The sequence below is a fragment of the Stenella coeruleoalba genome (genome assembly GCF_951394435.1).
Source record: "Stenella coeruleoalba genome assembly, chromosome: 15".
Classification (NCBI taxonomy): Eukaryota; Metazoa; Chordata; class Mammalia; order Artiodactyla; family Delphinidae; genus Stenella; species Stenella coeruleoalba.
The window spans coordinates 20,958,978-20,980,867 of NC_137161.1; the positions used below are offsets into that span (position 1 = coordinate 20,958,978).

Here is a 21,890-nt window from a genome sequence, read left to right on the forward strand (position 1 = left end):
CCACAGAACTTGTTGAAGAATGTTAATAGTCATTCTCTTAACAACAGCTGATAATAATTTATCTTACTTCTTCAGTAACAATTTCATGCAAATCTGGAATGCTCAGATCTGCTTTCACAAAAGGAATCTTGTCCACCTCTTCAGGAAATGGTCGATGTTTCACAGTATATTTAAATCCAACATCATTTTTAGGAACTGGACGAGGTTCAGGCACAAAAAGCTGTTAAAATAAAACAAATAACATTATGTTTATTACATGTGGGTGCCAGCTGAAATGACATGTATTTCCCTGGTCTCTTAGAAGCCTGTGTTTCCCTAGGATTGCATAACACAGAAATTCAGTAAGAATCTGCAAATACTACTGCTAATGGTAAAGGTACCAATGTACTCTTTTATTTTTATAAAAATGTTCATCAACTTACTACAGATTTTTGTGCCTGATAAATGGGTTACGGACCTCCACTGCACCAGGCCTGAATCTTCCATATTCAGTGGTAAGCCAATAGGTAAGGCATTTCAGAGCTTAAGGCTCAAACTTCCTTCTTCCCTAAGGGCTCTCAAATCATTCCATATAATAAAGTACAAGTTTACATCCACTGGGCATCTCTAGACAGTGAGTTCAATAATTAGAACCTTAGCATGGCTTAAGTGAAAAGATATGGCACCGAATCTAGGTCTTCAAGGCGCCAAATCCCTGCTTTAATATATATTAGCTGTGTGACTTCCGTTTTCACACCTGAAAAATGGAAATAATCCACCACAAGACTGTCATAAGGATTAAACAAAAAAATATATGGCACATATTAAACTACTGAACAGTTTTAGTGCCTTTCCTGATCTCCTTCTTCCTCAGTCTTTAATGGCATTCAGTGGCTTATACAGTGCTGCTGACAGAATGTGACTGGCGTGACGCCACCAGCAGCAAATAGGGGTGTGCTCCTCACAGCAAACACATCTCATCTAACAGAGACATATGGAATGTTCAATTGTTTTAGGCATTTGCTCCAATTTTGTGAGCGTCTCTCTTAAATGCTGGTAAAATTTTATTACGTTTTAAAGAATTTTTAGTAACATAAGTAAAAGCTTACAGTGTGATAAGTGAAAAGAGCAGTATATACAAAAATGACTAATATTCTATTTAAGTGTTATATACAGAAAGGAACAAAAAGATTGGAAGGAAACCCACTAAACTATTAACAGTGGCTATCTACTTCTGGAGAGTAAAAGTACAGGTGATTTAAAAATTTCTTCTTTATTATCTGAATTTTCCAACTTTCTCCCGTAAGCAAATTTTATTCACGTGATTACAACTGTTATAAAGAAAATAAACTGTGCCACCCCAAAGAAAGATTTCATTAAATTATACAGCACATTAAAAAATTATAGAGCATATTACCAATTATACAGTTATATGAAACAATCTGAAACTAAGTACTGTTGCCAGAGACATCAAGGCTCTGGCAAAATTTTTTTCATAATGGCATGTACCTAAATTTTATTATTTTAAACAGTGCATGGAAAAAATTCGGTCCACTGTTCAGAACAGTAGTTCTTAATCATAAGTGGATGTCAGAGTCACTCGGAAAGTTTTCTGAAAATACACCTGCCTTGAAGACGTCTTTAAAGAGTATTTCAGTGGACCTGGAATTCTAGGCTCCTAAGATGATTCTGATGTGAACTCACGGACTGAGAATCTGGCTAGGATCAAAAATATTTATCTGTGATTTTTGTTGTAATATTATTTAACCTTTAAATCAAAACACACACAAACACGTGCACACACACATTCACTCCTAGTCACTTCCCTGTAACTTCTGATGGATACCTTCTGATTTGCTTTTGCTCCTCTGGGTAAAAGGCAAAGTTGTTGTGCCCAAGCAAGTCTTCCAGACATTCCCCGGACCAGCACAGTGACAGAGGGGAAAAAATCATCTAGAATAAAATGTTGGTGGAGAAGTTTTTATTTCTGACAACATATAAAATACACCTATTGTCAATTTTAGAGCCTCTAATAATCAAAGCCCTAGCATAGTGCTTCCCTAACTTTTATCCTTTGTGAACCATCTCTGTGGATTCTGCCATATCCAAGTACCGCTATTACTATTTAAATTTAAACTTAAAATTTTTGAAGGAAATGATATATTTCTACCTTAAAAGGAAAATCATGAATTTTGGTGTGCTAATTATATATTTTTAAAACACATGTTTAAAAATACATAAAATAATGTTCACCGATGTATCAACCAACATCATCTCACATACCTCCAGCAATACACATACACATTTTTGGGTAACACTATCCTAGCAAATACTCTTAACTTTCGGTGTTGGGAATGACCTAAATGCAGAAGACAGGCTGGGTGCTTGCGGTGCTGATGTTACATTCACCCATGCCTTTGTGCACCACAGCCCACCACAGGCAGGCACTGTTTCATCCCAACACAAGTTCAGGGGCAGGAAGAAGGGAGGTAAAGAACTCAGGATGGACTGCCTGAGTACCCAGATCCTTCTTCCTATTCCCTCCCTTCTTTTGTCTCTGGTGTAGGAGTCAAACTTGTTCAAACTTCTCTCTCTTACTTCTGTTATTAACTATTACAATGAACCATTAAAATATCCTTGTACTTCTATAAAATCCCAATTGTTTATATTTTTGGTAGAATTCCAATGCAATGAAATTGCTTAGAATGAGAGTAATGGAGTCCTAAAAAATCTGGAAAAGGGTTGACATCTACCCCTCAGGCCAGGAAACCTGGAGAGGATACTGGGATTTTATAGACTCTTTAGCAGGTGGCTCGGGAGTGGGAAACTGGAGGAATCATGAATAATTGGCACAAACCAGGGAAGAAAGTCAAGCAACACCCAGGTCTAAGGTAGAGAAGGATGAGGTGCCTTAAGAAGGAAAGACTTGGGACCAGTGCTTCTGGAGTTGGGCAACGATTAAAGGCCCCATCCACTTCATATTAAAGTCACTGTATCTTACCACAAGAGGAAGGAAAGCTGTGATGGTATTCACTCGTCCCTGAACTACTGGGAAACGTCTCATTTCATTTTATGGATTTATGAGATCCTACCTATATATACTCAACAGAATTTGCATGGGACTCTAAGATCCTTTTCATGTTTGCAAAAGTAAGAAGGTAAGTCTTTAATCACTGAGGAAATCCTATCACTGTGGGGCAACAATAACAAAGAGATAGTATGAGGTTCAGAAAATTTGGACTCTAGTCCTGGTCATACCATACACTTCTCAAGTAACCCTGGACAAGTCACATACCCTCTCTGAGCCCCAGTTTCTTAACCTGTAAATGAGGGAATTGCACGCTAGGTGATTCCCTGTATGCCCAACTTTTCTGTAACCTTCACTTTCCTTTACCTTCCCAGCAATAAGGGTCTCTCTAAGAACATGCTTCCTTTACATACTGGCTGATTCCAATTACCATCAGAAAAAAATGTACTCTGAGCAGTCTGCGTTGCAGTGGTAATCACACACCTTGAGATGGTTTATAATTGGGGGAAAGAGGGGAAGAAAACAGTGCATGTTATGTCAATGGAAAATCACTGAAGAATTTTCAGGAGGGCACCGGCATGGTCAGATCTGCATTTGAGGATGAATGCAATGGTGGCAGCAAGTAGGATGGAGGTAACGGTAACAAATTTTGGAACTGGAAGGAGGAAGAATCAGATCAGGTAGGAAGCAATAATCCAGATAAGAAATAATAAAGTCCTGCATTTGGCTGTACTGGGAGGAATGCAGAGAAAAGAAGATTCCAAAGTCACTAGCGGGGTAGAAACTTGGAAACCAACTACATAAGGGAGTAACGGGAAGGAGAAGGCAAAGATGACTCCTCCAATTCCCAGCCTGTTTGGGTGGCACCAATAACTGAAAAAGAACAATGTGGAGTGAAGGGCGGGAAAGGAGAGGGGCAGGATCCAAAGTTCAAGAAGGACGAAAGAGTAATAATGATTTTTATACACAGTAAACAACAGAAATATCCCACTGAACTTTTTATAAAATTATGGAGCTCTTTTCTAATAGATATAAAGGGTCTCTAAAAGATTCTATTTAATATGTATATTGCATTTTCTGACCCTCTATTTTTTAGCTGCTATTATCTCATCAGCTAGAAGGCTTTCTGACAAATGCAAAATTACTTAGAATTTGCAGTCTTTCCTTCCCCGATCCTGGAAACAGCTTGCTAATACTGATGAACATGTTGATTTAGCAATGGAAAAAGCCCAAAGTGCTGAAACTTACTCTGTTCATTTCCAAGAGGTTGCTCCAGCATTGCCAGGATGACACTGTTATCCAAGACAAAGTACCGGAAACTATGCTTGTTTATGGTTGGCAGTCTGGAGTATTTAATCAAAGTGGTCTCATTCACCAGACTACAAGGAGAGGCAGGACCACTGGGTGAAGGAAATGCGCCAAGCAACTGCATAATACTACGGAGAATGCAAAAGATAACAGTTAATCCCCAAAGGGAAATCTTCAATTCACCTCATGCATCAATCTGTCCTTCTGTTCTTTTGGATTTATCTGACCACAGCCACGCTTCCTCTTTGAGAGTCAGATTTACTCCCTGTGGCAGATGCTGTGGTGTGCTGTCCAGATTTCCCTCTCCAAGACTGAAAGACGCAGTCCCCCAGATGCAGGGAGATGGTGGCCATAGCTTTCAGCTGAGTCCTGGAGAGGCCAATGAGAACCACTTCACTCAAGATCACAGCTTCCTCCTGGGGCAGTTCTCGTCCAATGAACTGTTAATGCAGGGGTATAAAGTCCCAGCCCCCCGGCCCCAACATGAGAGAATCCTGAAGGGCCAGCCCAGCTCCAGAGCTCTTTGTTGCAAATGCATCACAGTTTATGTCTTCCCTCTGCTCAATCCTACTTCCTTCATTCCCTCATAAGGGTTGATCCTGAGAGCACTTTCCAATAAACTTCCTGCAAGCAAATTTCTCTCTCTTGAAGTTTGCTACCCAGGGAACCTGACTAATCATACTTCCAAATCATGAAGCTCCTAAAGATATATTTTAAAAAATGTGTGTGCTCCAGGTTTCAGGATAATGCTAAAGCATTCTAGACCTAGAAAAGGATCCAAAGATCAGCCAAGACCCCTCAATTTTTCAGACAGGGAAACTCAGGCTCAGAAGAGATAAGTGATCATCAAGAGACCAGAAACCAGGGCCTACTGCCTTCTCACTGTGTGGCCATGAATAGATATCGTCATTTTACAGATAAGGAACTTGATGCACTAGTAGTTAACATCTCACAGAACCACTGTAATTATTAAATGAGAATATATATGAAAAAATGCTTTATAAACTGGAATTCAACTGATCAAGTCTTACCATTCTGAAATGTTTATATCCACAGAGATTTCTGCATACCTTCAATGCATAATAGTAATAACTTACATATACCACTTACCATGTGCCAGGCACTGGGTCTAAGCACTTTACACATTTTATTTAGTTATCATAACAACCCTATGAGATAGCTACCATTATTATTCCCATTTTCTAATTAAGAAACTGAAACACAGAAAGAATCTTCTTAAGAAAACTTAAAGATTTTACCTTGTGGTCCTAATATCACCTGATCCTTCATACGTAACTCATTTGAAAACTAGTATTCCCCAACACCATTGCAATCCTCTCCCTTTCTCTTTCATTCTAATGCTTGAACCCAAATCTCTCTGATAATAGAAGGCAACACTGCTCAACAGATACTTTCCTTCCATTTTCTCTCCTCCTAGGAGAAGGACTATCTAAGAATTTCAAGGACCAGGAGAACTTCATGATGAGTTCAGGCCTAAGAATTTATGAAAAACCAAGAGACAAGCAATGGGAAAATGTGGGTTTTCTAACATGGGACAGAGATGGTTGTCACAAAGCATATGGACCATGTGAGCTTATGTTCCATGCAAGATTCTAAGACATTATCAAATAGGTTGCTGGCAAGGGTACAGGTCACACCAGCCTAACCACATTTTTCTCTTCTTGATGATTACTAGACTGGAAAGGCAGAGAAATATCTCTGAAATCAAGACATGCAAGTATTTGGCAGTGTATCATTATAAACTTACAGACAAGATTTAAAAACCTCTGTGAACCTGAAGGGAAACCTCTTATGTGCTTTGTGAGTCTTTCTCTGTTCTCTCTCTCTCTCTATATATATATATATATATATATATATATATACTTTAAAGAACTAACCATTTATTTATTTTTTTGGCCACGCTGTGCAGCACGCAGGATCTTCCCCGACCGACCAGGGATAGAACCTGTGCCCCCTGCAATGGAAGCGGAGTCTTAACCACTGGACCACCAGGGAAGACCCTGTTCAATATTTTTATCAGTATCTTTTTTTTTTTTTTTTTTTGCAGTACGCAGGCCTCTCACTGTTGTGGCCTCTCCCGTTGCGGAGCACAGGCTCCGGACGCACAGGCTCAGCGGCCACGGCTCACGGGCCTAGCCGCTCCGCGGCATGTGGGATCTTCCCAGACGGGGGCACAAACCCGTGTCCCCTGCATCGGCAGGCGGACTCTCAACCACTGCGCCACCAGGGAAACCCCTATCAGTATCTTTGATTAGGACACACAGGGCAGGCTCATTAAATCTGCAGTTGGGGACTTCCTTGGTGGCGCAGTGGCTAAGAATCCGCATGCCAATGCAGGGGACATGGGTTCGAGCCCTGGTCCAGGAAGATCCCACATGCCGCGGAGCAACTAAGCCCGTGCGCCACAACTACTGAGCCTGTGCTCTAGAGCCCACGAGCCACAACTACTGAGCCCGCTGGCCTAGAGCCCGTGCTCTGCAACAAGAGAAGCCACCGCAATGAGAAGCCTGCGCACCACAATGAAGAGTAGCCCCCGCTCGCTGCAACCGAAAGAAAGCCCGCACACAGTAACAAAGACCGAACACAGCCAAAAATAAATAATAAATAAATAAATAAATTTTAAAATAATAAATAAATAAAATAAATCTGCAGTTGACCAAAAGTTGAGCTGCAGAGTTAATATATCAGAGTAAGAATTGGGATCCAAAAGAATCTTAAAAAATTAACAATAATGAGGTAAATCTTACATAAAGAAATTTCAAGTTTAAATGTAAAATTCTGTACATTACATCCAAATACCCCCCAAAAAAATAAGTACAGGATGAGAAAGACAAAAGGTAAATGCGTTAAAAAAAAGCCTCTAAGATTTTAGTTGACTTAGTACAAATCACCAGGTTCTCAAAAACCCAATGCAGTCTCTAAGTACACTTTAATGAAAATATAATATTCTACAATTTAAAGGTCATTGACCTTTAAAGAGGTACACAGACAAACCTGCGCCATTGAAAGGAAAAAAGACGAGGATGATAAAGGTACTCTAAATCTCTGTCATATGAAAAACAGTTGAAGGTACTGGCAGAAATGAATTAGAAAGAACATGAGCACTGTCTTCAGACACCACCACTCCTCAGAAAAAAGCGTTTTATTATTAAAAGTCTGAATCAGAACAATGGGTAGAAGTTAAAGTGGGAGAGATTTCAGCTCAGTGTAAACATCAAGTTTTTAACAATTAAAATGAAATGGGCAAACTTGGGGGTTAAAGTATCCCAAAATTAGAGGCCAAATAACTTGGTAAATAAGTCTTAAAGGTGACTAAGCAGAGGGGCCGCTAAAATGTCTTCCAAGAGTCCTAATGTATATTATACAACAAGGGGAAAAACACCAACCAGCTGATCTGCATTCCGTAACTATCTCCTGTGTGCTCAGCACTGTGAGGGATGTGAAGAGGGAAATGTGGCCTTTACCCAGGTTGGGGAGGTAACACTAGCATGTTATCAAATATAACCAGGTGTGATCATGACACTGTAGAATTCATGCAGTGTGGTAAGGTCAGACTAATTGAGCACAGAGGTGTGGAAAAGAAGCAGAATGACCAAAGAAGGTCCATGGAAGTAGTGGATATGATATGAGCACCGAACAATGGAGGATGTGGCCAAGAGGAGACGAGGGAAGTCCTGAAACCCAGGGGAAGTATACAGACAGGTATGAACATGTACACTTCACGGCCACAAGTGGCCTGCCAGCTGTGGCAGAAGGGATGTGCTGGGAAAGATCAGACAGTTTGAGTGGGGACTCAAGGGGGGCCTTGAAAACGAGACCAAAAATTTCACACCATATGGCAGTAAACAGCAATCTATTCAGTTTTCAATCACTCAAGCAGCAGAATAAGCACAGTACCTAAGATGATGAGTTCAGCAACAGAATGCAAAAAAGTGTGAGAGACTGAAAACAGGGAAATCAGGCAAGAAGTGATAAGGGCCTGGACTGGGAATGCTATCTGAGGTCAGAACAAATGGAGGAAATACTTTCAAAGGTAAAGTCTATTGGACTCAGTCACTGGCTTCATATGGGGAATAACAGATAAAGCAGAGATAAATCAGAAAATGAGTCAAAGTTTTGTGTTTGCATAACTGGAAAACAGCAATGATACTGACATAAAGCTGTAATTGTGAGGGAACAGAGAAAATGTGATTTGGATATGTTTCATGATGACTCTTCAAGGCCCTCTGCAAGACTTAAAACTAAAGATGCCTTTTGTAGAGTTGCCAGCAGAGATAAGACAGATGAGCCACCTCGATAACTACTGGCTAGTTCTGGAAGCATCCCAGGACTCTCTACTTATTCTGAGCTCATATCCAATCCTCACTGCCAATCATATTCTCAATGGAATGTTCCATCCAGCCTAGGATGGAGCAAACTTATTTTTATATAATGCAGAGTCCCAGTGAGAAATGTCCTTCCCCCTTTCTCCATATCCCTTACTCTTCAAGGTACACACATCAAGTCTTAGTTTTTTAATAATGCTTTTAAGTCCACCCCAGCCCACACAGGTCTTCTCTCTGGACTTTTATTATTTCTAGTACTCAATCGCATTTTTCTAATTTTCTAGCTATTAGCCAAACCCCCACAAAGTCAATGAAAGCCCATCATTAGCATAGTAAGCAGGACTGAACTAAAGCAAGTGCGCTTCTAAAACTTTACTGAATGGCCTAAGCCCATGAGGAACTGAAATAAACCCAACTTTATTGTGCACACTTTAGTGTAAAGCTTTCAACAGGTCACAGAACTCATAAAAGATTCTGGGATCTTGGTAAGGGCTGATTTACATACAAATCTACAAGCTGTCTGACCTACCACTTTACTAAGAAGACCAAGATGAGCCAACCCAGACTGACTTGACATTCCTCCTTCCTGTTTTTATGTTGTTCTGGGGTCTCATCTACATTTACCCTTTCATAAGTCTCATCTTTCCATCTGTACCAATTCCACCTAATCTTCTCCACCTACCTCTTCCTTTCAGTTGATAAACTGCCTTTCTTCCCTCTTTCTACTCTGCTCACTAACTGGCCAAACACACTATTTCAATTCTCTCTAATACTTTTTCAAGATACCAACCTGTCTCTGTCCCTTCACAACCAAATTGCTTGACATAGGAGTCTTCTCTTGCTGCCTAACCACCCTGCAATCTGACTTATAGCTCAAACTTTATCCATTCTCTAAGAGTCAGGTCCATGTCCTTTTCCTTAGAAATCTTATTTTGATTTCCCTGAATCTGGAAGTATTCATTTCCTCCTTCCAACACCCCAGCATTTTATTTGTACCTCGTCTCTTGGAGCATTTAATCTAACTAGCATTATAGATATTTGTGTTCACATCTTATCTTCCCTACTGGACAAGAAGCTCTTTGAGGGCAATAACTGAATCTGATTTATCTTTACATTCTATTACCAGTTCATAAGAGGAAGTTTATAAATCTTGCTGAATGAACCTATAACATGTAATATAAATGGTATAGCAGAGAATACAAACCACTGAGCTGGCAAGTAGGAGACCTAATGGTGTGACCCAGACATACTCTGTCTCTGGACTCAGCCATCAAAATGAGGGGGTGGGTAAGGCTCTCCAAGATCCTTTCCAGCTCTAAAATGATATGACTTGAATTAACTGACAACCAGCATAGAAAAACAAGGACCCAAACTCTCAGCCCCAAGTTCCTGGTTTCCTTTGGTCCAAAAAACAAGACATTTTCTTTTCCATTTTATTTCTGGAGAAACAGTATCCTAAATGGGGTTGTGTCACTTAATGCTGAACAACTGGGGAGGAGATGAAACAACACAGGATCACATCTAATCCCATCTAACTCTTAGGCACAATCCCTGTGCAGTCACTTTCATACCATGTTAGGGTGGCTTCAGCAGCATCCTTTACCCTCATAGATGCAGGGTTTGGCTCCTTATCTCCTTTGTACTTGACCTCTTGCTCACTGTTCTTGGACTTGCTTCCTGAAATACCCAGTTCCACAATCTCTAGCACTTCCTTAAGACAGTCCTAGAAAAAAGAAAAGCAGATTAGCTTTTGTAATACACCTATCTTATGAAACGACAAGGAAATACATGAAAGTGTCAATATGGATGTGTTTTGGTGGTGGGACTCTAATTTCTCATTTTCTTGAATAGGTATATATTAACTTCAAAATAATTTAATAAAATAAACTTGTCCCCTCCCCCAATTTTTCTTTAAAGAACTAAATTTGAGTGTTAAGAGATTTAGATAATAAGTAATGATAAATTCAATTCAATTTTTTCAGTCACAATTTTTGTAAAATTACCATGGACTGTAAATCGTGAAAGGCTGAGTGAAAGAGATGTAACAGTAATTCAGTTAAACCTAGATAGTGTAAAATATGTTACATTATCCAAAGGGAAGCTCATAGGTTATTGACATTTTAAAGCAATTTCTGGTATGATAACTTTACAAGTCATCATGAAAATGACTAAGAGTTAATCAATAGTATTATTTTTTAAAAACTATATAAAGCTCTCTATAATTTTCCAATAAACCTGGTATCTCTTCTTTTATTTACACTGTGAATTCTTTGTAACTGTCTGCCTTCCCATAAGAAGAGTATTACATGGAAAAATGGTAGAGAAAGCAGCCTAGATATCTGTGTCTACTTGAAAAGAAAGAAACGTGTGTGAAATGAAATTTTTAGATACAAGCAACCTTTATGAACAAGCAGTGCTCTAGGTTTGCAGCCTGGCTATCAACTGCCCTTCTTGGTTTGATGACAGGTGACCAAAGTACCTACTGGCCATCTCTTGACAGTTCACAGATAAATTATTCAAAGGCCCATCTCTGAAAAGAACTTCTCTATGGGTTAATTTGCAACCAAATACATTTGACCCTTGAACAACATGGGGGTTAGAGGCGTTGACCCTCAGTTCAGTCGAAAATCCACATGTATAGTCAGCCATATCCATATATGCGGTTCCTCCTTATCCACAGTTCCACATTCACGGGTTCAACCAATCAGGAATCATGTAATAGTGTAGTATTTACTATTTTAAAAATTTGCATATAAGTAGACTCACACAGTTCAACCCCATATTGTTCAAGGGTCAACTGTAATAAGTACGATGACAGTTTTTGAATTATGCTCACTAGGACAAGTGTTTTCCTGAAATATAACAAGTATATTCAGTTTAAAGTATGCAATGTTGTATTTAAATTTAGATATTCTCTTTCAAAAGATATTTTCCCAACATACATTTTTGTTTCTATTTACTGGTTTAAGATCTAGTAGACTAACCTTTTCATCAAGCATATCAGGGTGCTCTGTCAGCCAGACACAGAGACACTGAAAAGCTGCCACTATCATGGAGTGAAGATCCCGGGAGTGAAGAGGAGCTGGCCGACTACACTGGTACACAATGTAGCTGCACACGGAACTGATGGCTCGCTTCCGGTCACCTGGGTCAACCATCACCTTCACCTGAGCGTATTCGTACGGTGAACACAGTTAGCCAGGAACCACTGTACCAATGTCAAATCCTCAACACTGAGGCCCAGCCTTTCTGAGAATATGACACACCACAGGAAGCCTTGCTTTTTAAAGTATTATTTATATAGAAGAACATAACATTTCAGATGTATTAACATATACTACTCTATAAAAATAGAGGGCATTTTTCAAACCCTAAAACAGTATTTCACTTTAGCATACTTTTTCATGCTCTAAAACCTTAACTCCTGGGGTGCAGCTACTCATCACTGCCACAAATCACAAGAATAGCTGGCAATGGAACATGTGCACATTTTTTAAGCCCCCTAACCCAACCCCACAGCAATGCTCTATGGGTTACAAAGTTCTGTTCAGCTGCCCAGAGGTATAATTAACATATAGTAAACTACATATATTTAAAGTGTAAAATTTGATAAATTTTAGCCTAAGTATACACCTGTGAACTATCACAACAATCAAGACGGTGGATATATTCATCACCCCTCAAAATCTCATTCACCCTTGTAATCCTTCCTCTCACTCCTTTTTGCCCCCTCCCTAGGTTACTGCTGATTTGCTGTCACTATAGGTTAACTTGCATTTTCTAGAGTTCTATATAAATAAAATCATAGAGTACTGCACTATTTGGTGGGGGTCGGGGGGAGAGTCTGGCTTCTTTTACTCAGCACAATTATTTATCCACATTTTTGTGTGTATCAGTTGTTCATTCCTTTTTATTGCTGAGTAGTATTCCATTATATGGATTATAGCACAATTAATTTATACAGTCACCTGTTGCATGTGGATTGTTTCCAGCTTCTGAATATTACAAATAAAGCTGCTAAAAACATTCATGTACAAGTCTTTGTACACGTATATGCTCTCTTATTTTCTAGGAGTGGACTGATTGAATCATATGATAGATGCATGTTTAGTTTTTTAAGGACATGCCAAGCTGTTTTCTAAAATGGTTGCACCATCTAACATTCCCTTCAACAGTATATGAGAGCTCTAATTCTTCTACATCATCACCAAACATTTGGTATGGTCAGTCTTTTAAATTTTAACCATCCTAAAAGGTATGGAGTGGTATCTCACTGTGATTTTAATTGCATTTCACCAATAAGTAATGATAATGAGCATCTTTTCATGTGCTTATTTGCCATCAGTATATCTTCTTTGGTAAAATATCTGTCCAATCTTTTGCCCATTTTAAAACTGGGTTGTTTGTTGTATTATTGAGGGCTTTTGCTGTCACTGTTATACTGTCTTTTTAAAAGACTGTATGAAAGGTCTTTACAAAGCAACATCCAGACTCCAGATGCAGGTGCCAAGAAGACCATGTTATGCAGTGGGGAATGGCTCGAGCATGGCAGGTAGCTCTGGTTTCCTATCCTTCTGTCCCAAGATGGAAATGATGGATAACATCTCATCCTTAGAGTCCACAATGTTCACGTGGTCAGAAAGGGGCTTCTTAGGGCCAGTCTTACCATTTGGATCCCAGGACAAGATGATCTTCACTCTGATGCCCAGCACAACACTGACACACAGGGGTATCAATATAGTAGTTAACGGGGTCCACTGTGGATCATCACACCATCCAGAAACTTCATGGATTCAGCCCTCTGTCCTTGGAGTTTCCCTGACATCCATGACCCTGTAGCCCTTGGCCCCCCCTCTCCATGATGAACTGCAGCACCCCACAGCAGGCTCTCTGCAGAGCAAGCCCTCCTAGCAGTTTGTAATGCAGAGATTCTGTCTGGGCAATGGCACACAGACCTTGTGTGGCCACCTTTTCAGCACAAAGCTCTACGTAGCTCTCAGGGAATCCACACTTCTTCTGAACTACATCAGTCAATTCCTGGATTCTTCTCACCAAGAACATTCTGCTCCTGAAGGCCAAGGTAATGATTTCTGTCCTGGTTGGTATAATTCAGACCTCAATTCCAGAGCAGTCATCTTCAGCCAGCCTCTGAGTGAGGAACTCATTCAGTTTAATTCTGAAAAAGCCATCAACAACAAACGTCCTCTTCTTGGAAATTTTCACCACCATATTACTACTGCACACCACCAAAACGAAAGGCTATTACTGAGTTTTGAGCATTCTTTATATGATCTGGATACAGGTCCCTCACCACATACATACTCTGTAAAGATTTTCTCCCAATCTGTGACTTGTCCTCTCATTCTCTTAACAGTACTTTTTGAAGAATGGTAGTTTTTAATTTTAATAAAGTCCAATTTAATAGTCTGTTCCTCTATGGTATAATATCTAAGAAATCTCTGTATAACCCAGATCTCTGTACAACCAATAAAGATTTTTCTCCCATTATTTCTTCTAGAAGTTTAGAGTTTTGGTTTTATATTTAGGTCTACAATCCATTTTGAGGTAATTTTTGTACATAGTACAAAGTATGATTCAAAGTTCTTTTTTTTTTTTTTTGATATATGAATATCTGATTGTTCCAGCACCATTTGTTGAAAAGACTATCCTTTCTCCTTTGAATTATCATGGCACCTTTGTCAAAAATCAGATGTCCATACACGTGTGGATCTATTTCTGGACTCCCTATATACTACGCTGTTGATCTAGCTGTCTAACCCTATACCAATACCAGACTGTTTTGATTACCATAGCTTTATACAGCAAGTCTTGAAATCACGCAGTGTTAGCCCTTTATAGTTCGTTAGGTCCAGAGAGCACTCCATCTAGGACTAATTATTCCTTACCACTGCAAGTGTACTGAAGGTCACAGGCAACAGTACCTTGCTCTCAAAGACAGTGTGATCCTGCATGTCTCACAAATGGCTATTCTTACCTTCTGCATCAATACTGCTCCTCACAAAACTATGGCCATTTCATCTATCCTTGAGAATCTCTGAGGTAAAGGTAAGCTCTAAGTGGTGGTGACTTGCCTATTTTGTCTCTCATGACTTAGGTAAGTCACAGCCTCTGTTTACCTGTCCCCTCATCTGTAAAATGAGGGCTTAAATTTTATCTCAGACAATAACACCTTATGTGTGTACATCACCTTTGTGTTTACAAAGTGTTCTATATATTTCATTTCATTTCATCCCCACATCACCAGGTGTTATACAAGATATATATATATATATATATATATATATACACACACACACACACACATACACAAAAGATAATCCTGCCCATTTTACAGATAAGAAAACATTTAGATGTTAGTGAAGATGTGGAGAAATTGGAACCCTCCTATATCACTGGTGGAAACGTAAAGTGATTCAGTCGCTGTGGACAACAGTTTGGCAGCTCCTCAAAAAGTTACATATAGAATTACCATATGACCCAGCAATTCCACTCCTAGGTATATACCCAAAACAATTGAAAATTGGTATTCAAATAAACACATGTATGTCCATGTTCATAGCAGCACTATTCACAATAGCCAAAAGGTAGAAACAGCCCAAATGTACAACAGAGGAATGGACAAATTGGTACATAAATATATAATGGAATATCATTCAACCATAAAATGGAATGAAGTTGTGACAGACTCTACAACATAAATCAACGTCAAAAACATATTAAGTGAAGGAAGCCATACATAAAAGGTCATAGGTTGTATGATTTAATTTATAAGAAATATCCAAAATAGGTAAATCCATAGAGACAGAATGCAGATTGGTGGTTGTTAGGGATTAGGGGAAATGGAGATCAGGAAACAACCGCTTAATGGGTACAGGGTTCTTTTTGGGGTTATAAATGTTTTGGAACTAGACAGAGGTGGTGGTTGCACAACATGGTGAAAGTACTAATAGGCACTGAATTGTTCACTTTAAAAGGATAATTTTATGTTATGTGAATTTCACCTCAATAAAAAAAAAAGAAAATACTTAGAGAAATGCAAATGGACACCCAGCTCTAAGGTTCCACAAAACTGAAAAAGACCTATGAAAGAAATTTGAAAATATAGCCAATTTTCACTTATCTCTGATAATGGAAGATGGAAGAATCACAGGTAGTCCCAAATGGCATATTTTAGGATAAGCTTTTCTTTTGTTGCCAAATCTGCATTTGTTCATTGAAGTTAGATGATCTTATAATGGCACAAAATGTTGTTGAAAATTTAAGGGTATTATAAGCAAATACAAAATCAACAGGTATAAATCAACAGGTATTCTATTATTATGTACAAATGAATAGCAAGTATTGAAATGTTTCCAGTAATTTAACAGCAAAAAATATCATTCACACTCTTTGAACCTATTAAACAAAATAGTAAAGATCATTTTGTAAAACCTCACTTGGAGGCTCATTTCTACACACCTTGATATCAACTGCATTGAATATAACCAATACCGCAATACCCCAAGAAGGGGTCAGGAGATACAGAAAAAAGAGCCATAGTCCAAGGCCGCTGGGCTAAAATAAAAGGATTGTCCTTCTCACCTTCGCGAGGCCAGAGAGGAGCTCTAGAGCTGCCAGTGATATGCTCATGTCTTGCCGCCACTGGGAGTTGAGTCTTTGGGTGACGAGATGAATGCTGCGAATCAGGAGCCCGGCAGCTGAATCTGTATTAAGAGCTAGGATATAACCCCAATGCCACATCCCACAGGGAGGGAAAACAACTAAGCATTAGTAACGAGAAGCACAGCATTCCACTAGGCACAGACCACAGCAGCCACAGTGAGTACGATGGGCACCCACACAGCGCTATGCTCCCCGCCCCACTGGCCTGAGCGTCAAGCCTGACTGAACAACAGTGCACAGGGCACACACACTGGACCAGAGCAGCTTCTAGCTCCCAGCTCATGTACTTTCATATAGACATCCACTGGGATTTGAAAGTTTCAATATCATTTTTATAACAATGTAAATCTTAAAACTTCTAAATTAACTCACAGAGTTACATTTAAAAAAAAAAAGCAAAACAATAAAAAGGCTATCAATTATTTCCTTGGAATTTTATAGAGGAAAGAATTCAAATTTTAGAATCTCCTCAGATGCTGGGAATTATCCTAAAGCATCTACTGAAATTATTTTCAGGGTTTAAACCACCAAAAGTTACATGCAATCCCTTTTCAAACAAATTTTAACATTGAATTCTCTAAGACAACTTTAATACTTCTAAAAAAATTAAATAACCAAATTACTGTGTTTTTATTTAGCCTCTAATTCTATATTTAAAAGTAATTACTACTTAGTTAATAATAAATTAGGACAAATTAAATTGAATTTATAAAGGAAGCTTTAGGGACATTATACCTGTCGATCCTATCAGAAAGAGGGCAGTGACAACAAAAAAAGGAATGATCATTAAAGAGAGACATTCATGCGACACTAACACAAATCTGGATTTCTTAGGAAAAATATTTTATGACATTACAAGCAGAACTCACTAACACCAGTTCAAAATACTGAAACAAACAATAACCACTTCAAACATTTAAATTAGAACACATAATAATGTGAAAATTTCTTTAGTTTAAAAGTGTCTTAGAAACATGAAAAATAAAACAAATTTTCACCTACACTTAAATCCACAAGCATAATGAGTAAGATAGCAATTTAAATAACTTCTTCATAAATGCAATATTTAAATGTGTTTAATAGCCACATAATGACCTTATGTATCTGACATGTTGAAGAATACTTAAAACAAACTTAAATCACTGAAATATGCCTGGACTCCTGGGCTCATGAACTCTCCAAATGATTAAAAAACTTAAGCTCACATCTAAGGAGCTAGATTTCATTCCAATCTAGCTGGATTAATACTTACAGATTCAATACACCATTAGTATTTATGTGTAAAAACATAAAGGCACCCATAAACTCACAGAACCCATAAAGTAACTGCCCAGGATAAAGGACATTATTGAATAGGATGCTCTAATGGCAAGTGTTTCCTTACTCTTCCTTACATTTTGTGACTGAAGAATCTAACCAGATACAGTAGGGTATATAGCCTTCAAACACAAAGACAGACTCTCTTCTGGGTTGCCATCTAATGCATAAACCATCACCCACCCTTACCACACTGCAAAAACTGATATACTGGCCGACTCTGCCATTAGACTCTGAGGCAGAGCATAAATCCTATTTGACTCTGTACTAGTAGTAGCACCTGGTACAGAATTCAGAAATGTTTCCTAACCACACATTATAATCACTTATAAAATCTAAGAAACCACGCAAAATCTAACTACTAAAAGCTACAGAGCTAAATGTTTTCTTTTTCTTAATGTCTTGGACTAATAGCCTCTCTGTTACACTTAGATACATAAAAGTCATGAACTTAAAATCTGGTTTAAATTTTCTTTGCTTGTTTGTTTTGTATATCTGTGCGTTAAAAGTTACTCTATAAACTTTAGATTTCAAAAAAAACCAAACAAACGTGGATTACCATAATCTCTTAGGAGAGCCTGAGCAGGTCTTTCACTGTCAGGAGTTGTGGGCTCCGTGCTTCCACCACTTGCTGAACTAATACCACTATTCGTGCGACTATGACTCTTCAAGTTATTTTCTCCACCACCCTAGTCAAATAAAAATGAAACAAACATTTGACAGCTAGACCCACAGTTTACAAGTATAGACAGAAGTCAATCACTAAAGCCATGTTGATAAAATGGAATGTGCCAGCTGAATAGCATAAACTGATATAGATAAAAATTGACAAAGGATTAAAACTGCTGTGGTGTTTTCACATAAACACCACCTACTGAAGGTATCAAGGGTCTGATGATTAGAGGCGGTGCCCATTCTGGGGTTTTCTTTGCTGCTGTTTAAAAGGGCCAGACCTTTTCCATCTTCACTAGGCTTCACTAGCTAATGACTCTGGGTCCTTAAAGAAATACCCTAGTGCCTCCCAAGCAAAACATCAGAACAGGAATACAATCTTAAAAAAACAAAACACAAATAAACAAACAACAACTTTCAAATGTAGTTATATGATAAAACACAAACAATAAAACATGATTAGTACAAAGATTAACTCCTGTATGTATAGGGGCTAACAAAGGTGTCTGTTAAAGACATTCCTCATTTTCTTCCCCTACAAACACAATTCATTTTATCCAGATAAGGTGACTGTTATTAGCCACCTACTGGGACATGAACATAATTTCCTTAATAATAACTTGATCACCCATCCAACATCCACTCATCTCACTCCAGTATACTCTATTAATTCTCCACCCACCCCCTGCTCCACTTCTACTCCAGGTAGAGGGATCACATATCTTGAAGACAGAAGCAGGGGGAACTGGGAGTCTCTGGAAAGTTTTTTTGATTTAGAAGCATTGGTGCTTTGGGGGAATCTTCAAACTTTGGTCTAGAGGGGCCAGAAAGAGCTGATGAGATAGAAAAGAATAAACTAGATGCTGTTTACAGCCAACACTAGATCTACAAGGGATACAAGGAATTATGGAGTAGGGGACTTTTTCTAGATTATTCAAGCCAATTCACCAACACAGCAAAAGAAGTAAGAGCTTTAGGGCTTCCCTAGTGGCACAGTGGTTGAGAGTCCACCTGCCTATGCAGGGAACACAGGTTCATGCCCTGGTCCGGGAAGATCCCACATGCCGCGGAGTGGCTGGGCCCATGAGCCATGGCCGCTGAGCCTGCGCGTCCGGAGCCTGTGCTCCGCAACGGGAGAGGCTACGACAGTAAGAGGCCCGCGTACAGCAAAAAAAAAAAAACGAAGAGCTTTAAGTAAACACTGTCCAGGAATAAAGACAGTGTTTAGCTGGAATTTCTCTCATGCAGAATCTCTCAGGGACTTGATGAGGCACTGAAAGGTAAGAAACCTCAAAACAGATATTTTTAAAAGGATCCCTTCTGAATCAGTGAGCTGAATTTACAAACAAATGCCTTTAAAAAACACAAGGACAGACATTTGGGAATATAATTTACATAAAAACAGAAGTTGATATTCTCTGACAAATTACATGTTGTACACTTCTTACCATCTCCATCTGGCAACCAATGGCTTCTAAAAGTGCTGAATCTTGAACAATATTTAACATTGCCCCTGAAACAACAAAAAAATACATTTAACAATGAGATATCATCTCACACCAGTCAGAATGGCCATCATCAAAAAATCTAGAAACAATAAATGCTGGAGAGGGTGTGGAGAAAAGAGACTCTTGCACTGCTGGTGGGAATGTGAATTGGTTCAGCCACTATGGAGAACAGTATGGAGGTTCCTTAAAAAACTAAAAATAGAACTACCATACGACCCAGCAATCCCACTACTGGGCATATACCCTGAGAAAACCAAAATTCAAAAAGATTCATGTACCAAAATGTTCACTGCAGCTCTATTTACAATAGCCCGGAGATGGAAACAACCTAAGTGCCCATCATCGGATGAATGGATAAAGAAGATGTGGCACATATATACAATGGAATATTACTCAACCATAAAAAGAAACGAAATTGAGCTATTTGTAATGAGGTGGATAGACCTAGAGTCTGTCATACAGAGTGAAGTAAGTCAGAAAGAGAAAGACAAATACCGTATGCTAACACATATATATGGAATTTAAGAAAAAAAAATGTCATGAAGAACCTAGGGGTAAGACAGGAATAAAGACACAGACCTACTGGAGAACGGACTTGAGGATATGGGGAGAAGGGTGAGCTGTGACAGGGCGAGAGAGGCACGGACATATATACACTAACAAACATAAGGTAGATAGCTAGTGGGAAGCAGCCGCATGGCACAGGGATATCGGCTTGGTGCTTTGTGACCACCTGGAGGGGTGGGATAGGAAGGGTGGAAGGGAGGGAGACACAAGAGGGAAGAGATATGGGAACATATGTACATGTATAACTGATTCACTTTGTTATAAAGCAGAAACTAACACACCATTGTAAAGCAATTATACCCCAATAAAGATGTTAAAAAAAATACATTTAAATACATGACAAGAATACTAAAATGGCTAAAACATCTCCATTAATACAGAGATAAGAATATTACTTTAGCTGAGTATTCCTGGAAGTTCCATAAAATAACTAATAAATCCACTGGTTGGTCAGAAAAGATCTTTTTTTTTTTTGCGGTATGCGGGCCTCTCACTGTTGTGGCCTCTCCCGTTGCGGAGCACAGGCTCCGGACACACAGGCTCAGCGGCCATGGCTCACAGGCCTAGCCGCTCCGCGGCATGTGGGATCTTCCCGGACAGGGGCACAAACCCGTGTCCCCTGCATCGGCAGGCGGACTCTCAACCACTGCGCCACCAGGGAAGCCCAGAAAAGATATTCTTTAGAAATGACCTAATCTCCTGATCTCTCCCCCAAATTTTAAAATAATATTTTCCTAAAATAAATCTGAAGGTCAAACTTTGCTTTATATAAAAAAATGACCGTTTTCAGGTATTTTTTAATTGGTGTGAAAGACCAGATGTAAACATCTCAATTTCGAGGGTAATATAAACTAAGAAAAATATTATGTAATACTTTCAAAACCAGATTCTGATCTTTCCTTTTTCTTTTTTTAATAAATTTATTTATTTTTTAAATTTATTTTTGGCCGCACTGGGTCTTTGTTGCTGCGCACAGGCTTTCTCTAGTTGCAGTGAGTGGACGCTACTCTTCCTTGCAGTGCATGGGCTTCTCATTGCGGGGGCTTCTCTTGTGGCAGAGCATGGGCTCTAGGCATGCAGGCTTCAGTAGTTGTAGCACACGGTCTCAGTAGTTGTGGCGCACAGGCTCAGTAGTTACGGCGCACGGGCTTAGTTGCTCCGTGGCATGTGGAATCTTCCCGGATCAGGGCTTGAACCCATGTCCCCTGCATTGGCAGGCAGATTCTTAACCACTGCGCCACCAGGGAAGCCCTGATCTTTTCAATATAAAATAACAAAATAAAAATCACAGCTATATCTTTCTGACCAACTGCTTTTTACGAATGGTTTAGGGCTCGCCCATGGCTGTATATTCTGAAGGCAAGCTGCATGTATTTATTACCAAGGAACTCATAGCCCTAGAAAGACTAGGACAGAAACAAGATAGTGAGCCTAGCACACTGCTTCTCATCCCAGTGGGGGAGTGCTCTTATGCACTATGGA

The 21,890-nt window shown here is 39.2% G+C and overlaps 1 protein-coding gene across 2 annotated transcripts in view; it reads right to left on the reverse strand.

The window, feature by feature from the left end:
• RALGAPB (Ral GTPase activating protein non-catalytic subunit beta) overlaps window positions 1-21,890 on the reverse strand; it is a 101,682-nt gene that overhangs the window by 23,558 nt on the left and 56,234 nt on the right. The window contains exons 14-21 of one of the 2 annotated variants that reach the window (XM_079946234.1): window positions 19,782-19,846; window positions 18,221-18,350; window positions 16,264-16,385; window positions 11,646-11,828; window positions 10,233-10,384; window positions 4,256-4,443; window positions 1,826-1,932; window positions 68-220 (exon numbers count right to left, since the gene is read on the reverse strand). In XM_079946234.1, the coding sequence (XP_079802360.1) occupies window positions 68-220; window positions 1,826-1,932; window positions 4,256-4,443; window positions 10,233-10,384; window positions 11,646-11,828; window positions 16,264-16,385; window positions 18,221-18,350; window positions 19,782-19,846 (1,100 nt within the window). Of the gene's footprint in view, window positions 1-67; window positions 221-1,825; window positions 1,933-4,255; window positions 4,444-10,232; window positions 10,385-11,645; window positions 11,829-16,263; window positions 16,398-18,220; window positions 18,351-19,781; window positions 19,847-21,890 lie in introns of both variants that reach the window. The other variant, XM_079946233.1, reaches the window with a different exon arrangement.